At 43.8% G+C, this 22,455-nt stretch overlaps 1 protein-coding gene across 1 annotated transcript; it reads left to right on the top strand.

Moving 5' to 3' along the window:
- Positions 1–1,143: 1,143 nt before the first annotated feature.
- On the top strand, positions 1,144–21,677 carry BUB3 (BUB3 mitotic checkpoint protein). Its single transcript, XM_056530067.1, has 7 exons — positions 1,144–1,302; positions 12,478–12,672; positions 12,757–12,826; positions 15,567–15,718; positions 19,521–19,679; positions 20,286–20,463; positions 20,965–21,677. The coding sequence occupies exons 2-7, from the start codon at positions 12,478–12,480 to the stop codon at positions 21,183–21,185; spliced, it is 975 nt and encodes a 324-aa protein (XP_056386042.1). The 5' UTR covers positions 1,144–1,302; the 3' UTR covers positions 21,186–21,677.
- Positions 21,678–22,455: the final 778 nt, after the last annotated feature.

Below are 22,455 nucleotides of genomic sequence, written 5' to 3'. Positions count from 1 at the left end.
AACGGATTCAAACAGCTATTAGAAAATCCCATAGACTATAATGGGATTTTCTAACGGACGTATAGGATTTTGTTACTGCGGTTTTCATACGGAACTTCATAGAGATGTTTAAAAACTGAGAATTTTGTAGTGTGAAAGAAGCCTTAGTGTGGCACATACAGACACACAATGCAAACACTAATTGAACTTCTCTCCTTTTTATCTGCTTTCAGGTGTGATTTTTATATTGCCCACACCTGTTACTTGCCCCCAGTGAGTTTAAAGGAGCATCACATGCTTGAAACACTCTTATTTTTCCACAATTTTGAAAGGGTGCCAATAATTTTGTCCAGACCATTTTTGGAGTTTGGTGACATTATGTCCAATTTGCTTTTTTTCCTCCCTTTTTTGGTTTAGTTCCAATACACACAAAGGGAAGAAACGTGTATAGCAAAACATGTGTTACTGCAATCCAATACTTCACTTTCTGAAAAAAATTTCAGGGGTGCCAACTAGAGATGAGCGAACTTACAGTAAATTCGATTCGGCACGAACTTCTTGGCTCGGCAGTTGCTGACTTTTCCTGCATAAATTAGTTCAGCTTTCAGGTGCTCCGGTGAGCTGGAAAAGGTGGATACAGTCCTAGGAAAGAGTCTCCAAGGACTGTATCCACCTTTTCCAGCCCACCAGAGCACCAGAAAGCTGAACTAATTTATGCAGCATAAGTCATCAACTGCCGAGTCGAGAAGTTCGTGACGAATCGAATTTACTGTAAATTCGCTCATCTCTAGTGCCAACATTTACGGCCATGACTGTATATACATTACTCTGATATCACAAAAGCTGCTTCCCAGTCACTCCCCACACCGACTGGTCCACACAGGAGGCATTAATAGACTACAGTGAAGGGGTTAAGGACTGGGAAGTAGATACTGGTAACCCACAACCCCCTCCCCTCCCCCATTTTCAGATTGAGAACTGAGGAATCGGTTTATTTCAATGAATCACTCGAAATGAATCGATTTAGTTTAGTAATCCGGACTTTCCATCACTAATGACTACATCACTCTCTGCCATCCACAACATGGCGGAAAGTCACACGTTTCCTGGAGATCTGACAGCCAGCACAGTGACGTCACGACACTTCCGCTGAAACGCTCACTTCCTGTAGGAATCCACCTTTCAGCCAATGACCGATGAGGATACTTTTTCAAACCGGCCAATCAGAAGGCTCGTTGGTGAGAGGTCACTGGAGAGAGTGAATGGTGGCGGTTTGAAACGGAGACAGGGAAGAGTGGCCGGGAAAAATAAAGAAAGAACACGGTGAGTGGCGGGGAGCTGAGTGCGGAATGAGGAGCGGGTGTCCGGGCGGTGGACCGGGGGGGTTTGTGGTGAAGAGTGCGGCTCTGGCTCCTCTGTGTCCGCTCCTGACTGGGACATGTGCGGTTATTATTGGCGGCTGTGCATGGTGTCTCTTGTATTGCACACCATTGAACTTCTACCTATCCAAAACTACAACTCTCAGCATAAACTGAGAGCCGAAGCCTTGGAGTTGTAGTTTTGCTTCAGCAGCCAAAGTTTAAGGAAAACATGTAAAGCAGTCTAAAGAGGTGCTGTTGCCTATAGCAACCAATCACAGCTCAGTTTTCATTTTCCAGACAGTGGTCTTCAACCTGCGGACCTCCAGATGTTCCAAAACTACAACTCCCAGAATGCCCGGACAGCCGTTGGCTGTCCGGGCATTCTGGGAATTGTAGTTTTGCAACATCTGGAGGTCCGCAGGTTGAAGACCCCTGATAAGATGTAATGAAAGCTGAGCTTTGGTTGCTATGGGCAACAATCTTTTAGACAGCCTGATAAGGTCTTGTTCACACTAGAGAAATACCAGAAGCGGCGCCTAATGTCCACATAGGTAGGTACCATCCCATTTACTGCAGCATTGTGTTGGATTCCGCCAGAAGATTGAACTTTCTTAATTTTCTACAGAACTTGTGAACTTTCTATGTGTGAACTGCGCAGCAGAACAGCAGAATTCCATTGAGATCACTGGGCGACTGATGCAAAATTTCCATAAAGGAGTACTCTGGTGCCGAGTATTCCTGCTCCGTCCTGTCCAGGCTGGAAAAAAATAAAAATAATCACTCACGTTCCTGGGTTCCCGCGGAGCGTCACTACAGCTGATCGGTCCTCCGGTCCATCTTCTTCATACTTCCGTGTGAACGAAGCGTCACATGGCGCTCAGCCTATTGCCGGCTGCCGCGATGTTCTGTCTCTGCCCATAATAGGCTGAGCACCATGTGACGATTCGTTCACACGGAAGTATGAAGAAGATGGACCGGAGGACCGATCAGCTGTAGCGACGCTCCGCGGGAACCCAGGAAGGTGAGAGATGGTTTATTTTTTTTATTTTTTTGCAGGACGGAGCAGGAATACTCTGCACCAGAGTACTCTTATAAATTCAGCAGTTTGAACACCCTCTACGCAGTGTTTTCCAACCAGGGTGCCTCCAGCTGTTGCAAAACTACAACTCATAGCATGCATCACAGATGCCGTTGTAAAGTGTGAACGCGGCTTTGTATCTGCGTATCTAAGTTTACACAGAGGATGATTGGGGCAGTTGCCCATAGCAACCAATCACACCGATGCTTTAATTTGTAAAATGGCCTCTGAAAAATTGAAGAAGCGATCTGATTGGTTGCTATGGGCAACTGCACCTCTCTTCCTCTACACAGGTTTTGATAAATCTTCCCCTTAGATCCTAAATCTATTAGGGTGGAACCGCAATTGTGTTGAGGGTTTTTAACTGCATCATATCAGTTTCCCTTCCTAATCGTAAAGAACAGATGCTGCTATGGATAGGGGGTAAGTTATTTTTCTCTGCACTACTCCTTTAAGGGGAACCAATCATCAGATTTTACCCTATATAACGCTTGGTAAAGCGTTATATAGGGTAAAATCTTTATTTTCACCTTCCCCGGGGGACGCTCCTGCCCCCAGGGATGGTGAAGATATGAAGTTATAAACTAGTCACCGCCGCCGCCGCCGTAAGTAGTCACCTGGGCGGGGAGCTCTTCTCATCTACTCCCGTTCTTCGGCCAGGAGCGACGCCCCCTCCGCTTGATTGATGGGCAGTGTCATTGTTCCGCTCGCTGAACAGACGGAGCAGAGTGATGATGCGGCCCATCAATCAAGCGGAGGGGGCGTCGCTCCCGGCCGAAGAACGGGAGTAGATGAGAAGAGCTCCCCGCCCAGGTGACTACTTACGGTGGCGGCGGTGACTGGTTTATAACTTCATATCTTCACCATCCCTGGGGGCAGGAGCGTCCCCCGGGAATGGGGAAAATAAAGATTTTACCCTATATAATGCTTTGCCAAGCGTTATATAGGGTAAAATCTGATGATTGGTTCCCTTTAAGTCTATTCTACACCAGGAGTGGATCAAGAGAGAGTAGAAAAATAATTATTATGATCCATGCCAGGTTTTGGCTTCAAAACTCCTGCAAAAACTTCAGTGTGAGGGCTTGTTTACACTGTGGACATTCTGCCGAAATTATCGGCCACAGCGTGAACGGGCCCTTAGAGCCACCTCAGGCTGCTCTTACATTGTGCAGTTTTTACCTGATGTGTTAAAGCTGTATCCAGACTGCAGTTAGACTTGGTTCATACTGCGTTTAGGTCTTCCTTCACTGGATGGAGCCATCTTCTCTTTGTTCTGGCCATTATTGTGATAAAAATAGGGGACTTTAACCCCTTAAGGACCAACACAAATAAACCTGTACGCTCCTGAAAGACCAGGCCTGTTTTTTCAAATCGGGGATGTCTGTCTTTATTAGAGAATAACGCTGGTAACGTTTTGTCAATCACAATAATTCTGACACTGTTTTTTTGTCACAAGTTGTCCTTCATGTACATAGTAAAAGTTGCCGATATCATTTGTAGTTTTTTTTTTTTTACAATGCAAAAAAATCGTGAAGTTTTAAGAAAAATTAAGCTTTTTTGCTATTTTAACACTAATAGGTTGCATATATTTATACTTACTGACCAAATAGTTTATGAAACTTATACTTTCAGATGTCTACTTTATTTTGACAGCATTTTTTTTTGTTTTTAATTCACATTTAAAATTAATTAGAAGCCTAACAATTTAACTTGAAATTTAGAAAATTTGAAAAGTAAATCTTTTCTTATGTGCTATGCAAGGTTTGCAGAAATTTGAAGGTGGTAGAACATAGGAACACCCCCCCCAAATGACCCCATTTTAAAAACTAGACCCTTCAAGGTATTCGCTAGGGGGTACAATGAGTATTTTAACACCATAGTTTTTTGGCAGGAATTATTACAAAGTCAGTGTTAAAAATTCGAAATTTGCAATTTTTCACAAATACATCATTTGTGGGACATATTTTTTGTATATCACTTCTGATATTGCAAGAAATGCACCCTATATTTTATTAAGCTGCTCGGCCCGTGTTTGGAAATATCCCCGCTTAGGCCATATTTGGTTCCTTGGCGGTGTGGTAGGACCCAGAAGGAGAGGAGCGCCATTTGGCTTTCAGGGCATCATTTTAGGCCGAATGGATTGTAGGCTGCACTTCATGTCTGCAAAGGGTTTTAGCTGCCAGAATCATACAGAACCCCCACAAGTGACCCCATTTTGGAAACTACACCCCCCAAAGTATTCATCTAGACCAAAAGGGAGTACTTTGAGTCCTTTTTTGTGTGGCTGGAATGGATACAAAATCAGTGGAAACATTTTTAATTTTCTTTTTTTTTTGACAATTGCATCATTTGTGGGACATATTTTTTGGTATATTGCATCTGAAAAGTAGAAAATGCGCCCCATATTTTATTACGCTGTTTTACCCGTGTTCGGTAATACCCCCCGCTTAGACCATATTTGGTTGCATGGCCACATGGTGGGACCCAAAAGGAGAGGAGCCCCATTTGGCTTTCAGGATATCATTATACAAATTATGGGCCGCACTTCAACTTGCAAAGCATTCTAGCTGTCAGAACAATACCGCACCCCCAGATGTGACCCCTTTTTCGAAACTACGCCCCCTAAAGTATTCACCTAGGGCAAAAGTGAGTACGTTGAGCCCTTATTGTGTGGCTAGAATTATTTCAAAGTCAGTGGAAAAAATAGAAATGAGCTTTTTCTCCCACAAATTCTTTATTTGTAGGACATCCTTTTGGTAAGTCGCTTTGAAATGGAGGAAATACGCCCCATATTTTATCACCCTGTTTGTTTCGGGCTGGGCAGTACCCCTACTTAGGCTATATCTGGTTGCCTGACCGCCTGGTAGGACCAAGAAGGAGAGGAGCCCCCTTTGGCTTTCAGGGCATCATTATATGAATAGTCCCCATTCATTAGGGATCGACCGATATCGTTTTTTTTTTTGGGCCGATAGCCGATAACTTATACCGATATTCCGGTATAAGTTATCGGCTATTTATCCCCCCACGACACCGCTGCAGATCATTGATTTAAAGCGGGCGCTTTAAATCAGTGCACTGCAGTGGCTTTTGCGGTGCCATAGGCCGCCGCCGCCACACGCTTCTCTCCCCCTGCCTGTCTGGGGGTCCTGAGTCCGATCACCGCCGCCGCACCGCGACTGACCACCCGCCGCACCGCGTCACACCCCCCACCGCTACGCCCTGGCCCCATTGCCTCCCCCATCCCCGGTTTTATAATTACCTGTTCCCGGGGTCCACTCTACATCTGGCTCCGGTGGCGTCCTCCTGAGCTGTCACTGTGCGCACTGACGGTGACGTCACGTCGCGCACGTCACTCGTCATTGCGCACAGCGTAACGCAGGACGCAGCAGGAGCCAGAAGTAGCGTGGGCCCCGGGAACCCGGTCGCGGTGCGGTGCGGGCGGTGCGGGGCATTATCGGCTTATCGGCAAGGTAATTCCCGATACCGATAATGCCCAAAATCGTGATTATCGGCCAAACCGTTAATCGGTCGATCCCTGACATTCATACTGCGTTTCTGCAGTATAGGTGTCCGTTGTCATGTCAAAAAAGGAATGCCAATGTATACTGTAGCACTCATTCAGAAATGAATGGAGCTGCTACAGTATACGTCAGCATCACTCTTTTTGACTTTATGCTGAAGGATACTTCTAACACTGCACAAACGCAGTATGAACGGGGCACAGAGCACATCCACAGCTTATGTCACACCGCGGATGCCCCCGGCAGCAGTCACAAGGGGCGAGATCACTGCTGCGGCTGGGTAGCTCAGTGTGTCCGCTCATGACTGCCGGCGGGAAATCCGCCGCTATGAGTGGACACACAAAGCTACCTAGCCGAAGCAGGGAGCTCTTTATCGTGATTGCTGGCGGGCATCCGCAGCATGTAATATGCTGCGGATGTGCGCCCTGTGATCCTACACATTATTAATTTTTATTTTTGATTATATTTATTTAATTAATGTTATTATTTTTACACTTTTTTACATTTTTTACATTTGTCTTTACACTTAATTTTTTTACACTTTTATTTATTTTATATATTTTTTACACTTTTTTTAATGCTTTGGAATACTTAGTATTCCAAAGCATTGCAGTTATATTCTGTCTGCCAGTTTTACACTAGCAGGCAGCATATCAGGACGTCCAAACAGGGAGGATTGCTGGCACTACTCATGTACAAACAAGCCTCCCAAAATAAATGCTACCGCAAGATCCTGCTTGGAAACATACAGACTCGGGTATTGCTTTCGGAAGAAGCACTTGGCGAAACGTTGCTCTGTTTGTACGCACCTGCATGCACCTAATCTCGTGGAATAAAGCTGTTCACACGCAAGTGAGTTGCCATCTTATTCCTTCTATGTTGGCCTCAGGCACGTCCTATCAGGCAATAACCGGGGAAGACCTGGGGGTCCTAGTAAAGACCCCCGGCTGCCCAGGTAAGCAGCAGCACCCCGCGATAGTTGCGGGGTGCTACAGGAGAGAGACAGAGGGATCTTGTCATCCGATCACTGCAGGCTGCTCTGTAACCCCCTCCTCTTTGTTTTCATGCTGCAGTCTGATAGACAGATAAGACAGACTTTTTTATTTTTTTAAAGCGCAACTGTCATCAAATCTGGGCCAAATAACCTACACACAGCCTTTGTACTGTGTGCAGATTGTGTATTAGGCAGTGTATTTACTTTCTGTCTGTCGTCCTTTATTACCCCCCAAAAAACAGTTTTGATCACATCCGCACACAGCCGTGGGGCGCACGAAGGGGCGCGTGCGCTGGGACCTGTGTATCAATCACACAGCGGTCCCAGCGTTGACATGCAGGGGATAGGAGTGGTGGCGGGGCATTGTGGACCCCGGCCACACCTATCTGACTGTGTGCGGCTTCCATAAAAACTGTTTTTTGGGGTAATAAAGGACGGCAGACAGAAGGTAAAAACGCTGCCTAATACACAATCTGCACACAGTACAGAGGCTGTATGAAGGTTATATGGCCCAGATTTGATGTTGCACAGTTGTGCTTTAAGCCATTATTTCTATAAAAATTTTATTTTTTTAATAAGTATATTAGAAATATTAATATATTTCCAATATGTACATCAAAAGTTTTTGATTCTGACATTTAAATGATGTTATTTTGCGGGGTGGGATGTGGTGTTCAGTAGTTGCTGGTGATCATGGTCTTCACTGAGTGATGGGGGTACATAGTGGAATTCGGTCTCCCCTTCTGTGCACCTGTGTGTTTCTGGCTGAAGCCTTTGATGTAATCCGGCTGTGTGGCTGTACATGGCAATTACCCGCAGATCCCTGGACCAGAAGCCGGGTAATTGAGCCGGGCCTGTGTGCGCAGGCTGTTCTGTGGAGGAGAATCTGTGAAATTAAATTTGCTTGAAGCCACTGGCATATTCTTATTTAAACGTCTGTAGTATATAATTACTTTATTGATCCGAGAGGAAATGAGTTGGTTAGTGGACCTTCTTTTTATTGTATTAGAGGCTTCATAGAGGCCTGGGCTTATTAAAGACATATGTCTTGTTTAAACCAATCTTAGTTTCTGGTAATTTAGGAGGTTAAAATCCTTAGTAATTAGTGACAGATCTCGTTACAAGGAAGACATTCCTGCTCCGTTATTAATATAGTTGCCACCAGAGCAGCCCCTATTACAGGAGTCACAGTGATAACTTGTATCATTCAGAGAAGCAATCTGCTGATCAAACTATCATAGCACGGCTGTCTATCACAGTAATGCCTTCTCATTTGTAGAGAGAAACTGTTTGAAATCAGGATTTTGTGTTTTGTTGGGTTATTGCTTGTGCTCAAGATTAGGGATCGACCGATATCGTTTTTTTTAGGGCCGATACCGATAATCGGTGGAGGTTAGGGCCGATAGCCGATAACTTATACCGATATTCCGGTATAAGTTATCGGCTATTTATCCCCCCTCGACACCGCTGCAGGTCATTGATTTAACCCCTTAAGGACCAAGCATTTTTCTGTTTTTACACTTTCGTTTTTTCCTCCTCACCTTTTAAAAATCATAACCCTTTCAATTTTGCACCTAAAAATCCATATGAGGGCTTATTTTTTGCGCCACCAATTCTGCTTTGGAATGACATGAGTCATTTTACACAAACATTTATGGCGAAACAGAAAAAAAAATCATTGTGCGACAAAATTGAAGAAAAAACACCATTTTGTAAATTTTGGGGGCTTCTGTTTCTAGGCAGTACATTTTTCGGTAAAAATTACACTTTATCTTTATTCTGTAGGTCCATACGGTTAAAATGATACCCTACTTATATAGGTTTGATTTTGTCGCACTTCTGGAAAAAATCATAACTACATGCAGGAAAATTTATACATTTAAAATTGTCCTTTTCTGACCCCTATAACTTTTTTTTTTTTTCCACGTACAGGGCGGTTTGAGGGCTCATTTTTTGCGCCGTGATCTGAAGTTTTAATCGGTACCATTTTTATTTTGATTGGACTTCTTGATCGCTTTTTATTCCTTTTTTTTATGGTATGAAAAGTGACCAAAAATACGCTATTTTGGACTTTGGAATTTTTTTGCGTGTACGCCATTGACCGTGCGGTTTAATTAATTATATATTTTTATAGTTCAGACATTTACGCACGCGACGATACTACATATGTTTATTTTTATTATGATTACATATTTTTAATATGGAATTTGGGAAAAGGGGGGTGATTTAAACTTTTAATAAAGAAGGGGTTAATGTGTGTGTTTTTAAACTTTTTTTAAACTTTTTTTTTTACACTTTTAGTCCCCTTAGGGGACTTTTAGGAGGAATCATTTGATTCCTCATACAGATGAATGGGATTGCATACAATCACATTCATCTGTGTGCTCTGCGCTCGATTGATAAAGCCTGGTCCTGCCAGGCTTTATCATTCAGAGAGCCGGAGCCGACACAGGAGGAGAGGTAAGCCCTCAGGCTACCTCAGTAGTGGATCGCTCCCCCGCGATCGCGCTGCGGGGGAGCGATCCACCCCACTGGACCACCAGGGACTGGATACAGGCACCTTTAGACGCCGCTGTCAACTTTGACAGCGGCGATCTAAAGGGTTAATAGCCGGCCGCGGCGATCGCCGCATGTCTGCTATTAACGCCGGCCCCCAGCTGGGGGCTGGCCGGTATGACGCGGCCTCGAGTCGGGAGCCCGTGTCATACCTCGGTAACGGCCATTGGACGAGTATAGACGTCCATGGTCGTTATCGGGTTAAAGCGGGCGCTTTAAATCAATGCACTGCAGTGGCTTTTGCGGTGCCATAGGCCACCGCCACCACCCGCTTCTCTCCCCCTACCTGTCAGGGTGGTCCGGGCCATCCTTCCTTCCTTCCTGTAGTGTCCGGCGGCATTCCGGATGGAGGGTGCACCTGTCAGGGCTGTCCTTTTTCTCCGGGGGTCATCTTCTCCACTCCGGGCAGGCTCCGGCCTAGTAACGCAGCATAGGTCGCTGTGCGGTGGGGGGCGGGGCATTATCGGCTTATCGGCAAGGTGATTGCCGATATCGATAATGCCCAAAATCGTGATTATCGGCCGATAATATTGGCCATACCGATAATCGGTCGATCCCTACTCAAGAGGCAATGATGTTTTATTTCCTAAATATTACTTGTGTGGAGAATAAAAGACGGCAGCTCACCAAACTTGCGTTTCAAGCTTCTTTATTCATACAGCAGCGTGGATTTGACAGAATGCGTGATGCAGGTGCTCAACAAACAACCGCACGAACGCTCGTGCGGTTGTTTGTTCCGCACCTGCATCACGCATTCTGTCAAACCCAAGCTCTGTTGGACACTTTGGTTTAATCACAAGTCTGTGCACCGCCATAGAAGCAAGCCACAGCAGGTGACACTGCCACTACTATACAGGTGTAGGGGAGGTTGGAGCACTTCACACCCAGGATCTGGCAGCAATGCCAATTGAATTTTCTGCTATTTTTTGATTTCCTAAATATTGCATGGGGTCTACAGCTGGGAACATCTTTTAGGTAGCTGTTGACCAAACACTCGTTCGCCTGAATGATCTCCATGTACACATGCGACCAGACATCCCTGGAGACAGCTTATCTCTCCCAAAACCAAAAGGAATGCAAGTGTAGAAATCAAACCTGTCCCATCCTTCCCGGGGAGAGACCACCACCTACATATATCGGTGGTCTCCTTACTGTGGACCTCCTAGATGTTGCAAAACAGCCTTTGGCTGTCAGGGAATGCTGGAATTTGTAGTTTTGCAACAAATGGAGGCACTTTTGTCGGGAGACATTGGTGTATAGGCTTTAAGATTGCAGCGAATCAGCAGCAAAATCTGCATGCAGCACAAAATGTTGCCACATGTGTCCTTTGTGTGTCTGTGCCTCTCTTTGCAGCTGTTCCCTCCTCCTTTTCTTTCCCCTCCCCATAGACTTCTTCAGGCAACAGCTATCATTTGATCCCTTAAATGAATTTGACCTGCTGAAGTTCACTGCACATCATGTCAGGGGTGCTGTTGAATAGAAGAAAAAAAATGGTGGCGGGGTTTAGGGATCGACCGATTATCGGTATGGCCGATATTATCGGCCGATAATCACGATTTTGGGCATTATCGGTATCGGCAATTATCTTGCCGATAAGCCGATAATGCCCCACCCCCCCCACCGCACCGCGACCGCCACCCCCTCGACCCGCCGCACCGCACATCCGACCCACCGCACCGCGTCGCACCCCCCACCGTGATGCTAGGCGGTATACCAGTATGGATTTTTTCCCATACCGCTATACCAGTCGGGCCCCTCCCCCACCCTCCGAGTGAATAAAAAAATTAAACTTACCCGTAATGGGGGTTGTCCAGGCCATTCTTCCTTCATGTAGTGTCCGGGGACGTTCCGGGTGGAGGGTGGTCCGGTCCGGGCTGTCCTTCTTCTCCCACGGTCTTCTTCTCCACTCCGGGCAGGCTCCGGCCTAGTACGCTGCATAGACGCCGCTACGCCGTGACGTCAGGTGCGTCGCTGCGCACGGACGTCACTGCGCAGCGACGTCTATGCAGCGTACTAGGCCGGAGCCTGCCCGGAGTGGAGAAGAGGCCCGCCGGAGAAGGACAGCCCGGACCACCCTCCACCCGGAACGCCCCCGGACACAACAGGAACGATGGATGAATGGCCCGGAGCACCCTGACAGGTAGGGGGAGAGAAGCGGGTGGTGGCGGCGGCGGCCTATGGCCCCGCAAAAGCCACTGCAGATCATTGATTTAAAGCGCCTGCTTTAAATCAATGATCTGCAGCGGTGTCTCAGGGGGTTAAATAGCCGATAACTTATACCGATATTCCAGTATAAGTTATCGGCTATCGGCCCTAACCTGCACCGATTATCGGTATCTGCCCTAAAAAAAACGATATCGGTCGATCCCTAGCGGGGTTACACGGCTAAATCAGTGCTGTAGCATTTTCAAGTGTGTGCTACTCAGTACCTAATCCTGACCATGTACATATAATTTTTGTGTCTAGCACCTATATTTTTCTCAAGAATACACTCTGTTTCTCACTTGTCATTCTATGCTTTGAGCGGACATGTCCTTGCATGACTCCTCTTCCTCACTGAGTGCTGGGTCTCTTCATTCAATCACTGCAGGCTGAACTGTTACCCCCATTCCTGCTTGTCTGATTGGACTGGAGTGAGCACTGAGTGCTAGTCCCACCTTCACTTACTGGACTTTGTTTTATGCCTGTGGACAAAGATGATTCTGCAGCCAACAGGATTGTGTTCCGGATGGTGTGTTTTTTTATTTTTTTTTATTTAAAAATTTTTTTTTTTTTTTTTTTGAAGCCATGATTTCTATAAAAAGGAAATAAAATCTTTTGAAGTATGTTAGAAAGGTTAATGTTTTGCCAAGATGTACAACATATAAAAAGTTTTTGTCTCTACCAGTGCCCATTTAATCCTCTAGTTCCCACCAGTCACAAAGTAGTTCTATACTATAAAAAAAAAAAATTCCTGTTACTAAATACTTTGTTTTTTTACTGGTTTAGATGACTGGCTCCAACGAATTTAAGCTAAATCAAGCCCCTGAGGATGGAATATCAGCGGTCAAGTTCAGCCCAAACACTTCCCAGTTCTTACTGGTTTCCTCCTGGGACTCTTCTGTCCGCCTCTATGATGTTCCTGCAAACACCATGAGGCTGAAGTACCAGCATGCTGGTCCCGTCCTGGACTGTGCTTTTTATGTACGTATCTTCTGTTTCCTAGGCTCATCATTTATTGTGTTTTTGACCAGCTAAATTATACTTAGTGTTTACCTTGTATTATAGGATCCTACACATGTGTGGAGTGGAGGATTGGATCGTCAGCTAAAAATGCATGACTTAAATACAGATGGAGGTAGGTGGGAGCGTCAACATGACTGTGTTAGTACCCTATGTTAATGCTGGACTTTTATCTTCACATCACTTGTAAAGTTTGTCACTAAATATTTCCTGACTGCACTGAGGAGTCCTCAGCTCCAAGAATGTGCTTCCTTTATAAGGTACGCTTTTAGGTTTAAAGGGACTGAAACCATTTTCTTTGAATTGCTGGGTTCACATCACATTTTAATATACGTTTTGCGTGTATGTAAAACATATACCAAAGGAAGTAAACAGATGAGTGCTACATTATTCACTAGAGATGAGCGAATTTACAGTAAATTTGATTCGTCACGAACTTCTCGGCTCGGCAGTTGATGTCTTATCCTGCATAAATTAGTTTCGCTTTCAGGTGCTCCGGTGGGCTGGAAAAGGTGGATACAGTCCTAGGAAAGAGTCTCCTAGGACTGTATCCACCTTTTCCAGCCCACGGGAGCACCTGAAAGCTGAACTAATTTATGCAGGATAAGTCATCAGCTGCCGAGCCGAGAAGTTCGTGATGAATCGAATTTACTGTAAATTCCGCTAATCTCTATTATTCACCTTTTTTTTTTTTTTCTTTTTTCAGTCTTTTTTTTTTCTTTTTTTGTCTTATTTATTATACATATAGACATATACCTTATCACATACAAGTTTTTCTTGTAGTCTTTTCCTTGTCAGAAAAGTTGTACAAATCAGTCCAATTCCTCTTCCTGCGCATGCCTGAAAAATAAGGTACAATATTTCAGTGTTTTCCAAACAGTGTGTCTCCAGCTGTTGCAAAAGCTCGAGACACACTGTTTGGAAAACACTACATTAAAGGGGTTATCCTGTCTAAGTCCTCTCTGATGACACCTGTCTCGGGAAACGCCCAGTTTAGAAGCAAATCCCCATAGCAAACCTCTTCTAAACTTGGCGTTTCCCGAGACAGGTGTCATCAGAGAGCACTTAGACAGAAAAGAACAACTCAATCCTTCAGGTACTTATGAGCTTCTGAAGTTAAGATTTTTTAATAGAAGTAATTTACAAATCTGTTTAATTTTCTCGAGCCAGTTGATATATCAATTTTTTTCCTGGATAACCCCTTTAAAGGGGTAGTCCAGCAAAAAGCAACTTATCCCCTTTTCCTGTGGATAGGGAAGTGTGTGATCACGGGGGTCTGCTCCCCCATGATGGATTTTTTATCGGAGTTCTTAAGAGACCCAAGTGCTGTGATCAGGCAGATCTCCTCACAATCAATCACTTATCCCCTATCCTTTTTTTTTTTTTCTGCCCCTTTAATTATATAGAAATGGCTTTAAATGGGAAAACAAACATTATTCCATCACACACAAAATTAATCATAAGGGATAGCGGAGTTGATCAGAGACACACACACTTGCACAACAACTTGCCATTTAAACTCTATGGGTACGCCAAGTCATACATGTCAGCACATTTTGCATGCGTTTAAACATATATGCTCTACAGCAGTGGTCTTCAACCTGCGGACCTCCAGATGTTGCAAAACTACAACTCTCAGCATGCCCGGACAGCCAACGGCTGTCCGAGCATGCTGGGAGTTGTAGTTTTGCAACATCTGGAGGTCTGCAGGTTGAAGACCACTGCTCTACAGTATGAACATGGCCTCCAGTGTGGCAACTAGGGATCGACCGATATCGTTTTTTTAGGGCCGATACCGATAATCAGTGCAGGTTAGGGCCGATAGCCGATAACTTATACCGATATTCCGGTATAAGTTATCGGCTATTTAACCCCCTGCGACACCGCTGCAGATCATTGATTTAAAGCGGGCGCTTTAAATCAATGATCTGCAGTGGCTTTTGCGGGGCCATAGGCCGCCGCCACCACCCGCTTCTCTCCCCCTACCTGTCAGGGTGGTCCGGGCCATCCATCGTTCCTGTAGTGTCCGGCGGCATTCTGGGTGAAGAGTGAACCGGTCCGGGCTGTCCTTCTTCTCCGGCGGTCATCTTCTCCACTCCGGGCAGGCTCCGGCCTAGTACGCTGCATAGACGCCGCTGCGCAGTGACGCCCGTGCTGCCCGAGGGTTGGGGAGGGGCCCGACCGGTATAGCGGTATGGGCAAAAATCCATACCGGTATACCGCCCAGCATCACGGTGGGGGGTGCGACGCGGTTCGGGGGGTGGCGGTCGCGGTGCGGGGGGCGGGGCATTATCGGCTAGGTAATTGCCGATACCGATAATGCCCAAAATCGTGATTATCGGCTGATAATCGGTCGATCCCTGGTGGCAACAAACTACATTTGCCTTGGATCCATAACTATCTAGACTAGAAGATAACAGGCCTTGTATGGACTCGGGCCCTAAGATGTATTTTTTGTTTTCTAATAATTGAATATTGGTTTTTTGTGTTATTCCAGTATGCTCTATCTATAGCATTGGGTATTGTTATATTTCACGTTAAAAGTGACCATTACTGCAGATCTCTTTCCCATATAAACACAGCCATAAGGACATAACACTATTTATCCCAAATGCTATTTTTGTGACCGAATGTGACAATGCTTTCAGCACAGCCAGTTCCCTATAGCATGCTGTGATCATATGATTGTGGATAGAGAAACAGTGTGTCACACACAGACTTAATGTATGATAGAGTGTATTTTAATTGAAGTTCTCCTTTTGACATTCTGTATTAAGCTTTTATAAAGTAACAACACTTCATGGCCCCGAGGCTTTATTGATTTTTATTAATTTTTTGTAATGTTTGTTTTGCAGATACGATGGTTGGGAGCCATGAGGCTGCCATCCGATGTGTAGAATTCTGCCCCGAGGTGAATGTTATGGTGACGGGTAGTTGGGACCAGACGGTGAAGTTATGGGATCCGCGGACGCCTTGTAATGCTGGAACGTTTTCCCAGCCTGATAAGGTTTTTTATTTTTTATGACATATATAAGATTTTACATTATGCCACTCTTTATCTTCTTCTTTTTTTTTTTTTTGTAAACTTATTTCTCGAGTTCTGCCACATTCCTTCCATCATATTTCGGTATTTGTGAAGCGTAGGTTCAGTGCTCGGCTAAAACCAATTGTTTCTCCCGCAGACCTCACATAAGATTATAGCGCCAGCATTTAAGTTATTACATCCTTTCCTCCTTCATATTTTCCGCTAAGTTACTGTGTCAAGATGAAGCAGGAAAGCTTTTCCTTCTACTAAATCAACACAGCACTTCTGTGCCTGTGCTTACTCTTAAATATACTGACCAGTTTGGAGCCATCATTACGGGGCCTGCACTCCATCTAAATGGCCGTCATTTTTACCCCATCACGACTGAATCTACTCCTGGCAAGACCTTTGTGCGGAGCAGAATAATTGCATTGTTTCTTGGTTTGATTTATGGGTGTATGTGGCCAGTAAAAGCTGGTGATGAATAGCTGACAGGACAGCACATAATAGACGGCCACTGGGAAACCGCCTACCTATTGGCTCAGATGGCTCCGGCATGTCAGGTTTCTTCATTCCTGTTTTTTTTTACTTTTTTCCTTTCATTCTCCTGATAAATGTGTCCACCCACTCGGCAGCTTGACACGATGGTTTGGGGTGATTGATGAAACTGGTGGCTAGAAAGACTACTTCCAATCCAGGTGTGACACCAGTTTGTAAAGAAGATTTAGCATTCCCGGTGAGATTGTTTCATTAGAACGGTTTCCCCCCCTCCTTTCCTTTGCACATGTGCTTTGGTAGTTGTATGTCTTGGTAATTGTGGCAGCAGTCATACCTGTGGCATTAGTTTAAAGTGGCTAGGGCCGCTGCATTCATTTATAATTTTCCTGCAGTTCGCCCATGACTATAGCTTGCTCTCAACCTTTCCTTGTGCTGTAGTGTATTTCTGGAAAGCTGCTCTGTAGCCTCCTGGTTTGTATATACAGTAGATATGGCAGCCAAATTACTTACTGCTTGTGATGGTTCAGCCACTTATTGTTCTCTGCCTATTGCACATGACCATAGTATGAGGGCACCTGTAGGCATCAATAAATCCTACTTTACGCTTTCTATTTCATATGGAGGCATATAGCGTGATTTTTATCAAGACTGGCATTTAATAATTGGTTCTTAATTAAAAAAAAAACAAAAGAAACCTTAGTAAGATGCCCCAAAATTAAGTGTACGCCCACCTCCAAATAAATTTTATGCATATTTCATTGTGCATGTGCCACATTCCGACATAGAATTATTCTATAATTAGCGCCAATTTTCTTGCTTGAATTATAGTAAATCTATCACTCCTTTGCCAGTGTTTTCCAAACGGTGTGTCTCCAGCTGTTGCAAAACTACAACTCCCAGCATGCCCTGAATGTGGAGAAAGCCGTGGGGTGCATAATTTTTGTTCTTTCTGAATGGCTGATGGGCTTCCACACGTATTTGACACTCTTCATGGAGAAACCTTGTCCCCATATTTTCTAGTGGTAAATGTATATATTTTTTTTAAATTAGGACATTATAGCTTGCGCTGTTTTTACAAGCTTTAATTGATATGGCTTACAGCACGCCCCATGGACAAAGATCCAATGAACATCTCCAGATTCTTTGTATACAATGTTTGTAAGCATGCTCTGTGACCTGTACAGAGATCGATTTTCAGGAGTGGAGGAGGCTGAGCTCCTATTGTCTTTGCTATCTACTGGCATCATCTATTTTTTATTTTTTTTCCTTTATTTATACCTTTTTTAAAAGATTAGAACAGAACAATAATAAAACAAAACACTGCTAGTGTCATTTATCACTGTATTTTTTTTACAGATCACTTTCTAGCAGCCTCCTCCTTACTATCAAAGACACGACAGAATGCTTCAACAAAATAAATACTGCAAGAGTTCAGGAATACTTTAAAATAGTTAAATGGAGAAATGCAAAAAAAAAATCTTTATATTTAACATAAAAACTTTTACACAAGTAGTTTCCTGAGAGAGAGAGATATATAATATAATCAGACTTACAGCTCCATTTGGGTACCTTTTGAGCCCCCGATGCAGTAGAATTACACAATTATAGAATTTTTGCTTGTCTGTGTTGTCAACAACACTTTACTTTTTGATCTGCTTTTTTTTTTTTGTTGATCCTCTCCCCTCCAGTGTGACTATAGAGGCAGGGGCACCATACTCGCTGCTGGCCTATGTTAATAATATAACGGTGCGGCCATGCTCCGTGGATGGATGATGAAACTTTGACAAGTTCAGTAATTGACTTTCTTTAGTAAACGCAGCGCCCAGGCTTGAACACTGTAGTGTGAATTGATGACTGCACAATGCTTTGCTGCTTTTTATCAAACCTTGTGGTGCGCTGGGACTTCTTGGTTTTGATGTTAGATGTGGGAACCTTAATTTCCAAGCGAACTCCCTGCCGCCGTTTCCAGATTAATTTATCTTTTTGTGGGAACTTAGTAAGAGATGTTGAAGTTCTGTGAATACACCCCCCTCTCCCTCCATATATTTTGCTAGATATCTGCAATCCTTAGAACAGCATCCGGCCTTGTTTGTGGTGTTTGTGTTGATTTTTAAAAAATCTAACAACTGTTACATGGTCACTATATTTTCAACATCTTCCCTTCATTGTGCTAACTTACATGAATTGTAACATTTTAGTGAATCGCTTTCTTTTACTAAGTGACTCTTTACCCTAAAAAAATTTAAAAAATTGTCTTTTCAGTGCTTTAGTGTAACCCCTTCTTTGCTGTTCTTCATCTGTATGTATTCCTTTCTTCCTTTCTGTATTTATCCTCCCCCTTTCTGCAATCTTGTCTTTAGTAACAGCTCAGTGCTTGGTGTAACCTCTTCTTTGCTGTGGGACTGCTGTTTTTTCCTGCTCAAATAGCACCTTGTAAACAGTGTATCCGTAACATGCCATCTATAATAGTGTACTCTTAAAGGGGTACTCTGGTGAAAACCTTTTTTTCTTTTAAATCAACTGGTGGCAGAAAGTTAAACATATTTGTAAATTACTTCTATTAAAAAATCTTAATCCTTCCTGTACTTATTAGCTGCTGAATACTACAGAGGAAATTCTTTTCTTTTTGGAATGCTCTCTGATGACATCACGAGCACCGTTCTCTCTGCTGACGTTATTACAATAATAATAACGCTTTATTGTTGTCCTTAGAGGGATTTGAACCCAAGTCCCCAGCACTGCTAACCACTGAGCCACCATGCTGCCCTTAGCATACATCTGCTATGCATGGTTGCTAAAATGGACAGAGATGTCAGCAGAGAGCACTGTGCTCGTGATGTCATCAGTGTTCCAAAAAGAAAGGAATTTCCTCTGTAGCATTTAGAAGTAAATTAATAGAAGTAATTAACAAATATGTTTAACTTTCTGCCACCAGTTGATTTAAAAGAAAAAAGTTTTCACCGGAGTACCCCTTTAATCACTAGCACAGTAACAGCCCATTTATTTTAGTCAACTTCACCATTACAATGGCATAGCAGAGAGGAGAAAGTCATGTTCTATGCTATGATTGCTAGTACACACACAGTTGCTTCCATAGTTGCCTGTCCAAAAAGCTCAGCCTTGGTCCTGCCCCCATAAATGGAGAGAATGAGAGTGAACTATAGAGGGCACTCTGAGAGACTTAATAACAGCAGGAAGAGTTCTTGCCACTACTCTGAAGGGTTAATCTCAATAACATATGCAGGTTTTGAAACAAGTACCCTTTAAAGTGTCTTTTCGTACATAGGTGTACACGCTGTCTGTGTCTGGAGACAGGCTGATTGTGGGTACTGCTGGTCGAAGAGTGTTGGTATGGGATCTCCGGAACATGGGCTATGTGCAACAGAGACGGGAATCCAGTCTGAAGTACCAGACCCGATGTATCCGTGCATTCCCCAACAAGCAGGTAATAGACATCATCTGATGCATGAACACCATACATGTCACTACTTCAAATAACTTTGCATTATGTGGCAGTATTCCTTTGCCATGAACAGATACAGACGTCCATCTGCTCCTCTAATGATAACTATATTCAGCCAACCCCCTTCATCTGCAGTGGCCTTAAGTCACAGCAAAGGGGAGCGGCTCAGTATTCATGAAGAAGCACATTGTTAGAGGAACGGGCAGCCATATTGGTTGACTGAGGGGTAAAGGAACTCCTAGTGCACCAAAAATTGCCTCATTTGCATATTAAAAACCTAAGGTAACAGATAAATGGATTACTAGAGTGCCATATTAAGGGTGCTGTAATGCTCATGGTAATGGCCCCTCTTAGCATCTTTCTGCAGGTTAGGTCACCCTAAATTTTTTACAGATTCCCTCTGATCCTCTTTGCTTTAGTATTTTATGAATCTGTTTTTGTGACTGAAATTTGGCAGACCATAAAACCAAAATGTGCAAATGTTACTTAATTTCTATAAACATAATTTTTGTTGAATTGCAGAGCTTTTTATTTTATTTAATTTTTTTTTAACTATCCATAACATTTTCACAACTTTGCTTATTGAAGGGTTACGTGTTAAGCTCTATTGAAGGAAGAGTTGCTGTTGAGTATTTGGATCCAAGCTTGGAGGTCCAGAAGAAGAAATATGCCTTTAAGTGTCACCGGCTGAAGGAGAACAACATTGAGCAGATCTATCCTGTGAACGCAGTGTCCTTCCACAGTTTACACAACACCTTTGCCACAGGTCAGGTTTTTCATCTTTTTAATATTTCCCCCCCCCCCCCTTATTCTTTACGTCGAAATGAAGTTAAATTTGTGCCTCCACCCCTTGCATAAAAATAAAGTATTTAAAGGGGCACTCCGCTGCCCTGCTTCTGGAGTTCCTAAACTGCCTGCGGGCTTCAGTGTTCAGAACCGCCCCTCATGACGTCATGCCCGCCCCCTCAACGAAAGTCTAAGGGAAGGGGGCGCGACGGCCGTCGCGCCCCCTTCCCATAGATTTTCGTTGAAGGGGCGGGCCTGACATCACGAGGGGCAGCCCTGAACACTGAAGCCTGCGTGCAGCGTTAGGAACAATAAACTTCCGGACACTGGGGAGCGGAGCTCCAGTAGCAGGGCAGCGGAGTACCCCTTTTAAATACTTTCTCCACCAAACCCATGGTGAATTTTCTACATTATTGCCTTTTTGTAAATGGTGCTGACCAGATAGAAAAGTGGTAACATATTCTTTCCTTACAATCTGCAGGTGGCTCAGATGGTTTTGTTAATATTTGGGATCCTTTCAACAAAAAGCGTCTGTGCCAGTTCCACCGCTACCCTACAAGTATTGCGTCCCTGGCCTTCAGCAACGACGGCAGCACTCTGGCAATTGCTGCCTCCTACATGTACGAAATGGATGACATTGAACACCCCGAAGATGCTATCTTCATACGCCAAGTGACAGACGCTGAGACAAAGCCCAAGTGAGGCAGCTTCACCTGCCTTTCCTCCCCCTGCACCAAGATTTTTTATTAATTTTCCTTTGCCTCATGAATAGCGTTATTGATGTTAAGGGGAGATAACCATGGCTGACTGTAGGGCTGGGGGAGATTTTATCACATCTCCCAAGCTTTCAATATCCGTCAGTTGATAGACGTCTGACAGATAAAATTATGCTCAGTTGTTTTATACAGAAGCGTGTCGACCTCCTCTGCATTTCTTGCCCTTCATTATTTCACCTGGAGGACTCCTCTGACTGACTTGCCTTCTAATGCAGTTATGAGATTGACTTTCTGTTGGTTACAGTATTTATGTTCCCTCCTATTTTGTCATTCTTATCTTTTCTAATGTTTTTATTTCATCTGTTTTTCTGTATATAATACATCACTTTCCCTTACATTGAGGGTTTTGTCTGTAAATAAGCCCATCTGTTGCATAAGCAATAAATATAGAAACATGTTAGGAACTGTTTTCTTTATGTATTTGGAATTACATTTTTGATGTGTTTTTTTTTTTTTCTACACAGGCCGACATTTCAGTGTTTAGATTTTTTTTGTCCAGAAAAGTTGCAAAAAAAGGCGGAAGCAGTGTTTATTTGTGCCTTTTTGTTCATTCATTTTTCCTGATTTTGAGTTGCAATCCACTGATTTTGGCAATAGACATGATATGTAGAGATGAGTGAACTTACAGTAAATTCGATTCGTCACAAACTTCTTGGCTCGGCAGTTGATGACTTTTCCTGCATAAATTAGTTCAGCTTTCCGGTGCTCCGGTGGTCTGGAAAAGGTGGATACAGTCCTAGGAAAGAGTCTCCTAGGACTGTATCCACCTTTTCCAGCCCACGGGAGCACCGGAAAGCTGAACTAATTTATGCAGGAAAAGTCATCAACTGCCGAGCTGAGAAGTTCGTGACGAATCGAATTTACTGTAAGTTCACTCATCTCTAGTGATATGGAAGGGTTTTACGAACTGCACCTTTTTGTGAAAAGGCGCAAACAAGGCGCAAAGCCACTGAAAAGTCTCTAAAACGACACCAGCCCAGACTTAGCTTGGCTTTTTGGTGTATGTGAAGAGAGAAATTTCAGAAAATCTGAGCTGCACAAAATTTATCAAATGCTCTGTGACCATCTAATAAATATGTTACTCCTACACATTACCAGCACACAAAAAAAGTGTAGAAAAATGCTTCACTTACACCTACAATGATAAATGCTTCACTTACACCTACAATGATAAATGCTTCACTTACACCTACAAT

Source organism: Hyla sarda, chromosome 7 (genome assembly GCF_029499605.1).
Source record: "Hyla sarda isolate aHylSar1 chromosome 7, aHylSar1.hap1, whole genome shotgun sequence".
NCBI lineage: Eukaryota > Metazoa > Chordata > Amphibia > Anura > Hylidae > Hyla > Hyla sarda.
This window is presented reverse-complemented; position numbering and strand designations above follow the sequence as displayed.